This window comes from Myxocyprinus asiaticus, chromosome 5 (assembly GCF_019703515.2).
Source record: "Myxocyprinus asiaticus isolate MX2 ecotype Aquarium Trade chromosome 5, UBuf_Myxa_2, whole genome shotgun sequence".
Classification (NCBI taxonomy): domain Eukaryota; kingdom Metazoa; phylum Chordata; class Actinopteri; order Cypriniformes; family Catostomidae; genus Myxocyprinus; species Myxocyprinus asiaticus.
This window is the reverse complement of record NC_059348.1, coordinates 8913900-8928701: the sequence shown is the minus strand read 5'-3', so window position 1 is coordinate 8928701 and position 14802 is coordinate 8913900. Positions and strand designations below refer to the sequence as shown.

The 14802-nt window shown below is 37.7% G+C and overlaps 2 protein-coding genes across 2 annotated transcripts in view; both read right to left on the bottom strand.

The window, feature by feature from the left end:
• The window catches only part of LOC127440774 (gastrula zinc finger protein XlCGF57.1-like), a 164610-nt gene that overhangs the window by 74065 nt on the left and 75743 nt on the right, over positions 1–14802 (bottom strand). The window lies entirely within an intron of this gene.
• LOC127440566 (zinc finger protein 184-like) overlaps positions 1–14802 on the bottom strand; it is a 78023-nt gene that overhangs the window by 31851 nt on the left and 31370 nt on the right. Inside the window, exons 4-5 of the mRNA XM_051697243.1 lie at positions 10814–11651; positions 7188–7646 (exon numbers count right to left, since the gene is read on the bottom strand). Coding sequence (XP_051553203.1) covers positions 7188–7646; positions 10814–11651 — 1297 coding nt within the window. The remainder of the gene's footprint in view (positions 1–7187; positions 7647–10813; positions 11652–14802) is intronic.

The following is a 14802-nucleotide window of genomic DNA, read 5'->3' as shown; positions in this document are numbered from 1 at the left end:
ATGACATCTCAGGTCATTTGTTGATTTAGAGCCACACTGACCCAGGGTCAGTTTTATATTTCTGACCATTATAGTAGTGGTGGAACTGAAGCTGTGTGAGCTGATCTTTGATCAGTGGGGGAGGGGCAGGCCGCGGGCGGCCAGGCAGGTGCCGCAGGTCGTGGGCAGCGGGTGCCAGGTCTGGAGTATAATGGTCGGTCAGAAGCACGAAGCTGACACGAGCTAGCGTCTTCCTCCAACTTCCAATGAGTTGACGACGTCGATTTGTGGTCAAAAAGAAAGCTGTTATTTGAGAGGTATGTTCATCTAATCTATCGTTTAATTTATCCCGAATTTCCATGTGAATGTGAAAATATTTTTTCATTGTTACAGTAGCTAGGTTAAAGAGTAAGCTAGACCCTACTCCACATTCAGCATGTTATCTTTATATTGACATGAACTATGAAATGCCATGTTTTCTGATTTAATGACGGAGGTGTGTAAAGCGTTTTACAGATGTATATGTTCAATAGCTAAAGTTATATATATGGCTAACCTGTGTGTGAAATGGAAGGGTTTGTGCTGTGACTATACTTTAAATCTTTACATGAGTTATTTATGAGCTCTTTATGTGTATTATTGGTCAGTCAGACCAATAAAATCTTCAAAGTTTTTATACCTTATTTGACATTTTAAATATGCAGAGGCAGGGCAAATTGCACTTAAATGCTGCAAATGATTCGACTAACTATTTTATTTGGTAATATTCAAAGTAATTGAAGCTATCAGAACATGTGGAAAATAAACCTGAGTAGACACTGTAAATAGAGTTTTGTTTTTTACTGTATTCAGAGCTCAATCTGCAATTTTGGGGTTTCCAGACAGACACCTATAAGCCCTCGTAGCCAATTTCACACACTGATTTGTACCCAATTTAACAATATTTCTGCTGGACAGTGCAGTTATAGCTAATAAATGAATGAATAATTGACTGAATGATTGATTGAATTGCGCCTCAATCAGTTATCACCTGTACTTGTATCTTTTTATGATTATACACTATACCTGATGTTATATGCAGATTAATTCTCTACAATGAGAATAGCTCTTAAAAATGTGGAACTGACTTTTCCTAAACAATTACTGATTTAAAAATGGATGTTATGTTAAAATAACTAGAGATTCCCAGAAACTGTAATAGGTTGAACTAGAACAGGAATAGAAAACTGTCAAATGTCAAAACAACAGTCTGATATTGAATACAAACTATTCAGTGAATGCTAACATGAGTTTAAGAATTCATTTATTCTACATGTGTAGATGTTGAAGCAAAGCAATGCGATATTTACACATTTTGATCATGTGCCATTCATAAAGGTTCTCCCGGTATCGCCACCACACACTAGGTCTGTGCCCCATCTTGGCCACCCCAGTAAAAATGTCCTGGATATGCCGCTGCTTCTTCTAGTTCACATTTCTACATAACTCTGTGAAATACTCCGTTTATCACCCTCTGGAGACAAGGATGAGTATTACAAAGATATGATAATTCATATGCATAAAAATACTTTTCCACATTTTTCTGTCCCTAACCTTTGTGGTTCTTTTTTATGACTTCCAAATTACAGCCATCAGATCTAGTGAACTGAATGAAGTTGAACTGACTAGTGAAGACTGAAGTGATACATTAAATAAGAGTTGGCCCTAAAATTTAATTTGCTCAGATGACAGTTTAGGAGAATGCTTTTTTAAATGAGTCTGTAGATTTCCCACATGAAGTGCATTTGAATGGCTTCTCTCCAGTATGCACTCTCTCATATTCTTTCATGATTGATGATGTAATAAAACTCTTTCCACAAAAAGAGCACACGTGAGGCTTCTCCTGTGTTTGAGATATCAGGTGTAAATTGAGCTGTGATGCACACGTAAATTTCTTGCCACCCCGTTCACAGTTAAATGGCTTTAATCCAGAGTGATATTACAGATGAACTGTGAGATGGCTTGCTTGTGTGAAACTCATTCCACGTTGAGAGCAGGTGAAACATTTTTAGTCTCTTGTTCTTCATGTTCTTTTCCTTGAGAAATTCTTTTCAGTCTTTGAACCACTCAAATCTTATTCACAGGTTATGATATGAAATAGTCAACTACATTATGCTGATGTTTCTCATCCATGCCATTCAGTTCTTGACTTTCTTCTATCAAGTAAAAAAAAAAAAAAAAAAAACACAATTAAACCACTATTTAATAGCAGTAAGCAGCAAAGGTCAATTATCTACTTTCTGTGATCTTTTCTATGTTTAATATTAATTCTCTCATGTAGATTCTGGTATTACTATTATTATTATTATAACTGTAATTTTACAGATTCTGTGATTTTCTAACTAGCTGCAAGATTTAGTTAACTGTCTGAAGCTTTGATACCGTAGGGCGTTTTCAGACCTGTTACTCGTTTGATTTGTTCCAAAACAGGGACTTAAATTGTTAATATGTTGCATTTTCTTCTCGGTTTGGTTCGCTTTCACAAGGCAACATTTGAAAAAAGACTAAAACTGTGTTAATAAAAGTCTCATGTCAGCAAGCACCTCATTGGTCAGAATGTTTGTGTGCTGTTCCGGGATTTTGCTCATCCATCAACATACCAGTTAAGGGGTCCTGGGTAGCTCAGCGAGTATTAACACTGACTTCCAACCCTGGAGTCACGAGTACGAATCCAGGGTGTGCTGAGTGACTCCAGCCAGGTCTCCTAAGCAGCCAAATTGGCCCGGTTGCTAGGCAGGGTAGAGTCACATGGGGTAACCTCCTCGTGGTCACGATTAGTGGTTCTCGCTCTCAATGGGGTGTGGTAAGTTGTGCGTGGAACGCGGAGAGTAGCATGGCCCTCCACATGCGGAGTCTCCACTGTGTCATGCACAATGAACGTCGTGATGAGATGCACGGATTGACGATCTCAGAAGCAGAGGCAACTGAGACTTGTCCTCCACCACCCGGATTGAGAAGAGCAACTGTGCCACCACGAGGACCTACTCTAAGTAGTGGGAATTGGGCATTCCAAATTGGGAGAAAGGGGGATAAAAAAAATAAAATAAAAATATACCAGTTAAAATTATATACCTGAAACAAATTTCAACCTATACAAATGAGTATTTTTTGTCATGGTTATGCAAAGCGCTGCCGTCCTACCTGTGTTTGTTCTGCCTCTATTCAAAAGACAGAAGTGATCGTACTAAAGTTACCTCAGGAATTATTAAACAACTCCTATCTTAAATGTGCAATTATATGTAATGTAGTCACCAAAAGGCTATATACACATTTTGATTATCTGTTATAGTGACATGCTGACTTACACACGTCTTCTCCAAAGATCCATCAGGTATGTTTGTGGTTTATATAGGGATATTATTTGGTTCTTTGGTCTGTTGTGTTGGATTGCATTCTCACTACAATCCATTGTTTGTTTGTGATCGTGTTCTCCACGTTGTGACAACGTAGAAATGCAAGTTGCAAGAAGGCTGGGACAACGTTGTGGTGTAGCTTTCATCAAATGCAAGATGACTTTCCAGCCACATTTGTTTATTCCTGATGCCATAGCAACTCATTACTCTTGATTACCCATTATTTCCATCATTTATAACACACAAAGCCTCAAAATAAAATAGCAAATCATGCAATAACTTTTTTAATATTATGCAATATTTTACATTGTTATTTAAAAGTGACGTTAACAGTCAAATATTGAATTACAATAAACATGCCAATTTGGAGAGTAAAAATGCAACACAGGGTCATATCATCGACTTTATTCATACATATTACAATGGTATTGTAATTTTTGTAATTGCACTACCCAAAATTACATATTAGTAAAATTACATTACAAGTATATATTAAACATGCACAGCAGTTTATATTAGGTACAATTAAGAATAATAAAAAAATAAAAAAATGCACAACATTAAATCTAAAATACTGAACTTATTGTCTCCCTATTCTTATTGCCAGCTCAGACAGCCTTGATATGACTGGACAGCTGAAAAAGAGATACATTAGTTTAGTGCTGGCATAATATACTTTCCCATATAATTGCACATTCTGTTAAAGCTTGAGACATTAAACATATTTTATTTAAAATTGTATCAAATTTCAAGTTAATAATTATGCACTTTCTATTTGATTTTAGGTTTTTAATGGGACAGGAGAGAAAGAAGTGATAGGAAATGATAGAGAGAAGAATGGGGAGTAATACCCATCATTTACAGCAGGGGTGCTCACACTTCTATGGAATAAAATCTACTTTTACATGATATTGCATCAAGATCTGCCATACACAATATATATATATACATTGTCACAATACCAACATTTCTGTAGTTGTTAGTGAAATTTGACAGTTCTTGTTACTAGCTTATCACAATAAATTATCACATTAATTAAAGGAATAGTTCACCCAAAAATGAAAATTTGCTGATAATTTACTAACCCTCAGGCCATCCAAGATGTATCTGAGTTTCTTTCTTCATCAAAACAGAATTTAAGATTTTTAGGATTTCATTTCAGGCCTCCTCCTTTAAACAATGCAAGTGAATGTACTCTTCCGTACATCTCTGTGACACGTGTTCATGAGAGGGATGACGTAAGCTTGTTGTTAAGGTCACGCGTGGAGGCGGCGGCAGGAAGACAGAATGAAATGCCACATAGAGCCTAATTACTACTGGTCTTCACTGTATAATGTACTGTATAATACACAGGGTTGAGGAGTAATGGAATACATGTAACAGGATTACGTATTTAAAATACAAAATATAAGTAACTGTATTCCACTACAGTTACAATTTAAATCATTGGTAATTAGAATACAGTTACATTCAAAAAGTATTTTGATTACTGAAGAGATTACTATGCATTTTATTGTCATTTGTTTCATTTAATATTTAGTCCTTTCAGATGGAAAACATTTATACATATAAATGATGCGATCCAAAGTGCATTTGAACAGCAGTGAAACACTTTCTTATGATGTGATACATTCATACGAGCAGACAGAGAAGTAAGTTTGAAGTAAGTTTGGAGCACAAGAAATAGAAATAAACCTTGTGTAAATTGTCAGCTTTACGTTAAGCTAAAATGCTATTTCTAGCCATTTTACATGCACGTTACCAGGTACGATCATATTTTTTTATCAAGAAAATTCACGTTGGATAATAATTTCTTTTTTTCTAGTAAGACCTTTGATATTAGGACAAAAATCATGTTCTTGATAATAATTTTTGTATTGTTTTCCTTTAAAAATATCTAAAAATCCTTAAAACAAGATCAATTTGATTTATCTTGTTTTAGAAACAACACTGCATAAGATATTTAGGTTTTTCAGAGAACGTATTTTTAACATGTGTATTTTGTCTTACTGTACTGGCAGAGTTTATAAAGTCAAAACAAGTGGAAAAAAATCTACCAGTGCTGAAGTAGTAATCCAAAGTATTTAGAATATGTTACTGACCTTGAGTAATCTAATGGAATATGTTACAAATGACATTTTACAGCATGTATTCTGTAATCTGTAGTGGAATACATTTCAAAAGTCACCCTCCCAACCCTGATAATACATAAATACTTTTTAAAGCTAATAAAGTTATCCAGTCAAGAACAGTTTTTTTTTTTTTTCCCATTTTCTTGTTATGGTTTGATTAATATTAACACTTAAGTCCAATATTTTGATACAAATCTGCTTTATTTATTTCAGTTAGTTTCAGAGCCATGAAACTAACTGTAATAAGTTTTTCCAATTATGTTATTATTTTTTATTTCAGTTTACGAAAAAAAAATTGTACATTTAGTTTTGGTCTTCGTTTACGATTATTACCTTGGCCCACACACAAGTGGTACCCATGTCAGAGCATGTGCCAGCCATGTCTCTGACTACTTACTTTTAGGGCTGAAATGATTAGTCGACGTTATCGACAACACAGACAATAAAAATTTGACAACAACATTTTCCATTGTTGAATAGTCGTTTGATCTCATTTTATGCAACATGAGATCATTTGAAATGCTAATGATGACGGGGGATGAGCAGCACTTCAGCTCACTCCTGACTCGAGGAAGAAAACAGCTCACAGTCCAGCAGATGCACTCCAAACAGATTAAGGTGATGTATATCGAAATAAAGAGGAGCCATACCTGACTTTCGCTTGAGCAAAACATGCCTGTCAGAGCATCTAAAAAGGAAACAATCCGGCATTATATCTTTAATGCATTTTTTTATTAAAGTTCAAATAATAAGGAAGCAGTTTGTATAAATAAGCACAAACTCTGAAAATGGCATTTCTCTATGCAGTCAGAGCCGCTTATATGAGTCGCGTGAAAAACAGCACAAGAGTATTTCAAATTTCTCCCGGCTGATATAACGTCTCGTGCCGAGATGCTCATCCCTCGCGCCCGCTTGCTGCAGCTAGATTATAACATGATGCCTCGCAACATAGTAAATCATAATATACTGTATGTCATGGTGTGTATCTTATGAAGAAAATCAGTGGTTTGAGCTCTATTAAGAAGAGAGTTTGTTTTTTGTGAGAGAAAGATGAAACGAAGTGACCAAAAAAAGGTGAGTGTAGTCTTAGCCCATTATACAATGCAAAAAATGTGGTTTTAGATTTTTTTGTTTTTTTACTTTATCCCCTTTTCTCCCAATTTGGAATGCCCAATTCCCACTACTTAGAGTAGGTCCTTGTGGTGGCACAGTTGCTCATCTCAATCCGGGTGGCAGAGGACAAGTTTCAGTCATCTCCGCTCCTGAGACAGTCAATCCATGCACCTTATCACGTGGTTTGCTGTGCATGACACTGCGGAGACTCACAGCATGTGGAGGCTCATGCTACTCTACGTGATCCACGCATGTGTGGGAGACTGGAGAGGGTTAGGGAAAACCGGCTGGTTGATCGGCCCACGGGACTGGGGAAATGGTTTTGGGGTCAGAATTCCCTGTCCCCGCAGAATAGGAACAGGACGAGGGGAAGAAGAGGGGGAGGAAAGAGAGAGAGAAGAAGAAGAGGTCTCGCCGGCCCCCGAATACGCCACCAAATGTTTCTCAGCCAGCTGGATTGCCTCCGATGAACTGCTCCAGTACTACGAGGTCAATGACAGCTTCGGCATCGCTATCCTCTGTCAGCAGCCACCTCCGACAGGCATCACGGAACTATTGAGCGAAGGCAAACGGGCGACTGCATTCGCTGTACGACAGCATATGGAAGCACTGTTGGTGTTTTTCGAGGTTACAGCTGACCCGTTGCAAGATGACCCGCTTCAGGTCCGCGTACTCCAAGACGTTCTCGACCGGAAGTTGTTGGGCCACGAGTTGGGCTTCCCCGGACAGCAATCGGGCTGCCCACTGGGAGTTGGGCCAGCCCCACGCTTCAGCTGCCTGCCCGAAGTGCTTAATGAAAGCCTCTGGATCATCTTGTGTCCCCATCTTCATGAGTGTGATGTGGGGCTGGGCTATGGCTGCGGCCAGGGTTGTGGCTGGAGTACTCCCCTGGTCCATCAAGCTCCGCAATACCTGTCTATCCTCTGCCTGGGCTTGGAGCAGAACCTGTAAACGCCTGTAAAATGTTGGGTCTGGTGGATGTCGGACCCAATTCCCAGGTTTCGGCCCAACTGTGACAGATCTCTTGCTACTTTGGAGGAGGAAGCGGGGGCCAGGTAAACAGTCCACGTAAATCTTTATTTTTCGACTTTTCAGCTTAACACCAAAACAGTTTGCTTTTCAGCACAACATGAATGCACACAGTCAGCTTCGTGTCTTTCTCTCTCCCCTCTGGCAGTCTGGGCACCCTTTGAATCCCTCTTCAGCTCTCACTGTAACACAGAACAGCTGTTAGAGATCATTTCCCACGTGTCAATCCTTACTGTTCTTCCTCTCCCGGCCTCACTCTCCATAGACATCCCTTTCCATGCCCACATCACCACACTGGTCAAAATAACAAAAAAGCCAGCACAATGTCCAGACCTGAACCACATTGTGATCAAGATGAAGATGGACGGCCACAAGCCATCAAGCAAAGCCAAGCTGCTTGAATTTTTGTGCCAGAAGTGGCATAAATTCACCCAACAGCAATGTGAAAGACTGGTAGAGAGCATGCCAAGATGCATGAAAGCTTTGATTGAAAATCAGGGTTATTCCATCAAATACTGATTTCTGAACTCTTCCCAAGTTAAAACACTAGTATTGTGTTTTTTAAAAATGAATACGAACTTGTTTTCTTTACATTATTAGAGGTCTGAAAACACTGCATCTTTTTTGTTATTTTGACCAGTTGTCATTTTCTGCAAATAAATGCTCTAAATGACAGTATTTTTATTTGGAATTTGGGAGAAATGTCAGTATTTAATAGAATAAAACAAAAATGTTAATTTTACTTAAACACATATCTATAATTAGTAAATCCAGATAAACTGATAATTTTGCAGTGGTCTCTTAATTTTTTCCAGAGCTGTATATACTGATGGGCCAAACCATTATGACCACTCACAGGTGAAGCGAATAAGGTTGATCATCTCCTAACATGGCCACATGTCAAGGTCTGAGTAGATTAGATGGGAAGTGAACAATCAGTTCTCATAGTCAACGTGTTAAATGCAGGAGAAATGGACAGGAGTAAAGACCTGAGCTAATTGACAAGGGCCAAACTGTTATGGCCAGACGACTGTGGCACAAGTCACAGAAAATTTTAATAATGGTTACCGGAGGAATGTCACAACACACAGTTCATCGCACCCTGCTGCGTATGGGGCTGCATAGCCACAGATCAGTCAGAGTGCCCATGATGACCCCTGTCGAAAGCGCCTACAATGGGCACGCGAGTGTCGGAACTGGACCTTGTGGAAGAAAGTCGCCTGGTCCAATGAGTCCCATTTTCTTTTACATGCACTGTGGGATGACGACAAGCTGGTGGAAGAAGTGTGATGCTCTGGGCAATGCTCTGCTGGGAAACCCTGGATCCTGCCTTTCATGTGGACATCAATTTGACACGTGCCACCTACCTAAACATTGCTGCAGATAAACCCCGTCATGGCAATAGTATTCCCTGATGGCAATCCAATTGAGCATCTGTGGGATGTGCTGGACCAACAAGTCCGATCCACAGTGGCTCAACCTCGTAACTTACAGGACTTGAAGGATCTGCCGCTAATGTCTTGATGCTAGATACCACAGGACACCTTCAGGTGAGGACCAACAGCATATTAGGCAGGTGGTCACAATGTTTTGGCTCATCAGTGTATATGTGCTTGTTCTTTTGTTATTATATCAATATACATTGCCACTGGTGTGGGATGGGATATAGAATGGGTGGGCATATAGATGCAAAGATAACTGAGGGTTAGAGAATAACAGGAGGATACCCCTTATTAGCATATAATTGTTTGTACTGAGACAGAAACAGAGTTGTTTTTTGGGTTTAGACAATAAGAAATTACTAACCTAACTAAGAAATAATTTGTTTGGTTCAATAAGAACTGTGGGTAACTAATAATCTGGGAGATTCTGTTGTAGTTATTAAAGATCTTTTGTAATTAAAAGATCTGTAGGGCATTCCAGAAAGCCGAGTTAATCAACTCTAAAATAAACCCTGAAGTCAAGTTGATTAAACCACACATTGCTTACTCGTGGATATTGGTAGCAGAATGCCATTAAGTTCACACAACCCTGAAACTCAGTTTATACACATTCACTGACTTCATTTACATGGACACCAAAAAGCAGTTTATTGCGAGAAAGCGGCTTATTGTGAGATCGCAGCATTCCTGTTTACATGCACTGTATAAATGGCATACTCCCACATACAAGGCTCGGTCAGCAAGCAGCTTTCTCTATAGCAACGTAATTTCCCCAGGACGCTTGTGAATATTAACATGGCATCTAAGACTTAACTATTTTATTCTAAGTTGCTTGGCTTTACTTACAGATATTCCAGAGTTGTTGCTGTGTTGGTTAACTTTCCATCGCAACCTCAAGCACAATTGTGCTGCAATAGTGGGGTTTCCCTCTTACGTAAAATTATTACGTAAAATGTAGGAACACACATATTATATATATATATATATATATATACAACCTGTGAAAACCTGTTTAAATTAAACATGATTAAAAAAACCTGTAATAACACTTCTTATCCATTTACATGACCACATAAGCAGCGTTTTCCAGGAGAAAACCAGGGGTGTTAAACCACTTTCCATTAGTTACTGTGAACTCTGAAAGGCATTCTCAGCTGAGTGCCGAATCCACGAGTCGCCATGAGTAAGAAAAGCTCACTTATAAGTTTTAATGACTATGAATGTGGATTATAATATAGTCTTCACCCACAATTGTGAGATTGTCCTTGACCAAAAAAACAAACAAAAACAAAAAACAATATGAGTTAAGTTTATAAATCTATAAAGCTTGACTGTACAGTACTTGTAGAAGCCAAATTCAACATTTATAGTAAACCTCTGTCATCCACAATAGTTGTAAAAGGATAAAATCAATCAATTATTTGATTTCAAATCCATTTGTAACAAAGAAATAAAAGTGAAGCCCAATTTAATTTGACTATATTTTTGGTGATATATTAAAGGGTAATTTTGTAATTTTAATGATAACATCAAATATAGTAGATACCAGTTAAACAAGGTTATTATCATTTATATGCATAAATATCTAATATGCTTTTCCACATTTTTCTGTTTTTTTATGACTTTAAAATTACAGCCACCAGACCTAGTTCACTGACTGAAGTTGAACTGACTAGTGGAGACTGAAGTGTTACAAAGTGTTGACCCTGAAATTAAATTAGCTCACTATGACAGTTTTGGACAACGCTTTTTTAAATGAATCTTCAGACTACGTGATTGGCTGAAACTCTTCCCACAAGAAGTGCATTTGAATGGCTTTTCTCCAGTATGCACTCTCACATGTGTTTTTAGGTTTGATGATGTAATAAAACTCTTTCCACAAAAAGAACACACGTAAGGCTTCTCATTAGTATGAGTTGTCATGTGTCCCTTTAGATGTGATGCCAGTGTAAATTTCTTGCCACACTGATCACAGTTAAATGGCTTTAATCCAGAATGAAAGCGCAGATGAAGTTTGAGATTGCATGCTTGTGTGAAACTCTTTCCACACTGAAGACATGTAAAAGGCTTCTCTCCAGTGTGAATTCTCATGTGACGTTGAAGACTTCCTTTATGTGCAAAACTCTTTCCACACTGAGGACATGTAAAAGGCTTCTCTCCAGTGTGGATTATCATGTGAACATCAAGCGGTCCTTTCTGTGTGAAACTCTTTCCACACCGATGGCACGTGAAAGGCTTCTCTCCAGTGTGAATTCTCATGTGACGCTTAAGATCTCCTTTATGTGCAAAACTCTGTCCACACTGAATGCAGGGGAAAGGCTTCTCCCCAGTGTGAAGTTTTAAGTGAGCGTTAAGGTTTCTTTTTTGTGTGAAACTCTTTCCACAGTGAGAGCAGGTGAAAGAATCTTTGGCTTTTGTTCTTCGAGTTCTTTTTTGTGATAAATTATTTTCAGTCTTCGAGCCACTAACATCTTCACCAGTCAAGAAATTATCAAATTTATTATACTGATAATTCTCCTCCACGTCATTCAGTTCTTGACTTTCCTCTTTCACTTGTATCAGGTCTAAAATGAACATAGAAAATTAAGACAAATGTGAAAAAGAAATACAACTGAACACCTTAAGTATCTGCTTCATGTGAACTTTTATATGCTGAAAGTTAATTCTCTCATGTAGATTCTGGAATTATTTAACTGTAATTTTTACAGATTCTTTGATTTTCTAACAACAGCTGCCAGACTTAGTGAACTGTCTGAAGCTTTGATACCTTAGGGCGTTTTCAGACCTGTTGCTCGTTTGATTTGTTCCAAAACGGGCTAAAATTGTTACAATGTTGCATTTTATTCTTGCAAAGTCAAAATGCGAGCAAGCTGTCACAATGTTTGTGCGCTGTTCTGGGATTTAGCTCATCCATTGATATGCCAGTTAAAATGACTAACATGTCAAAAAAATTGTCAAACTATAACATTTTAGAGTATAGTTTGTGTTTCAGTTTATGTTCCGCTACATTGTACAGAATGCATGTTCCAGTCAGAGGTTGCACTGCAAATAAGCATTTTCAGTCACTCGGATGGATATGAGTTGTAAAATCCGTAATGGTTATTTTTATCTGTCATTAGATAAAAATGGCGGTCATAGAGCTCTCTTTCTCACACACACACACAGCAAAGTCTAAAGCCACATGAAAATGTTTTTATCAGTTGCAAACGCCATCCAACAAGTATCGGTTCTGTCGCTATCCAAAAGATGGAAGCGATCATACTAAAATTACCTCAGGAACTATAAACAACTCCTATTTTAAATTAAACTGTAGTCGCCAAAAAAACTATATCCATGTTTTGACAACAAATTACAGATGTAATCTCCAAAGATCCATCAGGTATGTTTGTGGTTTTTATAGGGATATTGTTTGGATATTGTTGGAAACGCACCAGGTTCCGAAACAAATGCCCCAAACAAGCCAGGTGTGAAAACGGCCTTGATGTCCCTCAACAGTCTTTATGAAGATTTAAGAATGAACACCAACCTCTTTGTTCCTCAGTATCTTCATGTTTAATTCTGCATGATTCTGTAATACTGATGTCTTCATGCTCCTCTTTAAACTCTTCTTTAACACACTTCATTTTTGCAATAGTATGCCAATAAACTTCAATAGTTACACTTGGAGTTGTTCCTCTTAATACACCACCTTTTTTCTTTCTTCACATGTAGGATAATCTACCAAAAAATATATACCAACCATACAAGTCAATTTAATAGACATCAAAAGCTGTTTCAAACCATCCTGCACCAAACAAACATTTCCATTATACAGCACAGTTACTCACAAGAACTGGAGAAACAAACATTTAAGAATTTAAAAAAACTATCCATTTGAGTATTAACACATTTAACTATCAACTTACAAAAGTTTTGAACAAAATAACTTTTCTCAGTCAGTACTTTAGATGGATTGACAAAATCAGCATAAACATACAACAATACTTGCTTGTGCATCTGCTTCACTCTTCTTCTCTCACATTTCAACACAACTCCGTGAAATAGTCCTTATTTATCGCCCCTGTAGGAAGGGATGAATATTGCACCTCTGAGGGAAAAAAAAACATTAACAGGCTTGAGACAGATACTCAAAGCTTCTCTACACAGTGCATGTTTGTGCCATTTAGTGGTAAAAACATTTTTTTAAAAAACAGCACCTTCTGAGGCCTGTTTCACAAAGCTACTTAACTCAGAGTTTCTGGTTGACAAACCCAGATAGAGCCAAACCAGTTTAGATCAGGTTCAAAAGTAATAAATATCTGTTTAAACCTGATTTCATGCTTTACCCTAAAACATGCAAACACAACTGAGCAAGTTTACATGCATGTTCTTACACCGATTAAGCTTAATAAGCTGACCACATGTGTGGTGTAAATGCATTAAATGGCTTTCCTTTATTGGTGTAAGGTCAGAAATGGCTTAGGAATAAACCGGTCTCGGCAACATGGCAATATTGCCTCAACCAATGGCATTAGTTTGGTGCATGCGTCAGGTGTGAGCTCACGTGAGCACAGAGGCAGATTTAACATGGCTACATACTGCTGTGAAAATTGTGCTGCTCCTTGAAAACATATTTCAATATCTGCAATACAGTACTTGTAACATGGAGGAATTTATCGATAACTACATTTATCATAAGATCAATGCTGACATGGAGTCAACAACAGAAAGAGCACTGAATCCGGAAAAAAGGAACAAAAATTGACTCATTTACCAACACAGATGATCTGCTCATTTCTAAAATAAAGGTTAGTGTGCTGGATTTACTAAACAAGAAACTAGACATACCTCGAATTATTCATGAAGAGATTAAGGATTTGCAATCTTGCCTTGACTTTACGTATCAACAAACTGATGACCTTCATAGAGACAATAAAGGACTTCAGACTCTCCTCACATACTGAAAATATTAAAAAAGAAAACAAAGAAATAAAAGAAACAATTCTTGACATCTAAACAAGAAGTATGCGGGGCAATCTCATATTCTCCCGAGTTTTTTTGTAATAATGCCCGAGAATGACTTTGACAGTCCAGAATCCATAATCAAACACTTTCTGCACAACGACCTGAAATTACCCAATGATATTGTAAAAAAAAAAATTACCATCGTGTACACCATCTCGGTGCATGTCTAAAAGAACTTCCACGGCCTATAATTGATTGATTCCAACACTACAAGAAAAAAAGAGCTTGTTAAAAGCAAAGTTTAAGTCCCCGTTTTCTGCTTCCATGACCAAATCCCACAGGAACTTGCCGAACATCAGAAAATACCGTATCCCATCCTCAAGCAACACAGGCTAGCTGGCAGCAGCATTTTACTAAAGGTGGATAAATAATACATAAATGGACAGCTTTTCAAAATCACTCCTTGGTTTTTCTAAACTGAATGAGGAGTCCAGCAATGAAGGTTAGAAAATGCCTCCATATAACTTTAATGTTTGGTGATTGAGCGCAATACTCACCTGTTAAAGCTTAATCCCCCTCAAAAAACCAAGCTCTAGCCACCTCACACACCACTCTATGAGAATTATTTCCAGATCTATGCACCGTGTGAGGTTGTGTTTGGGGTTATTTTTATTTGTAATTCTGTGTTGTAAATAAACTAATGTTACTGGGGAAAATATTGGTAGTAATTCCATTATTGGGGCGATAATAATATTTAGATTTTCCTGGACA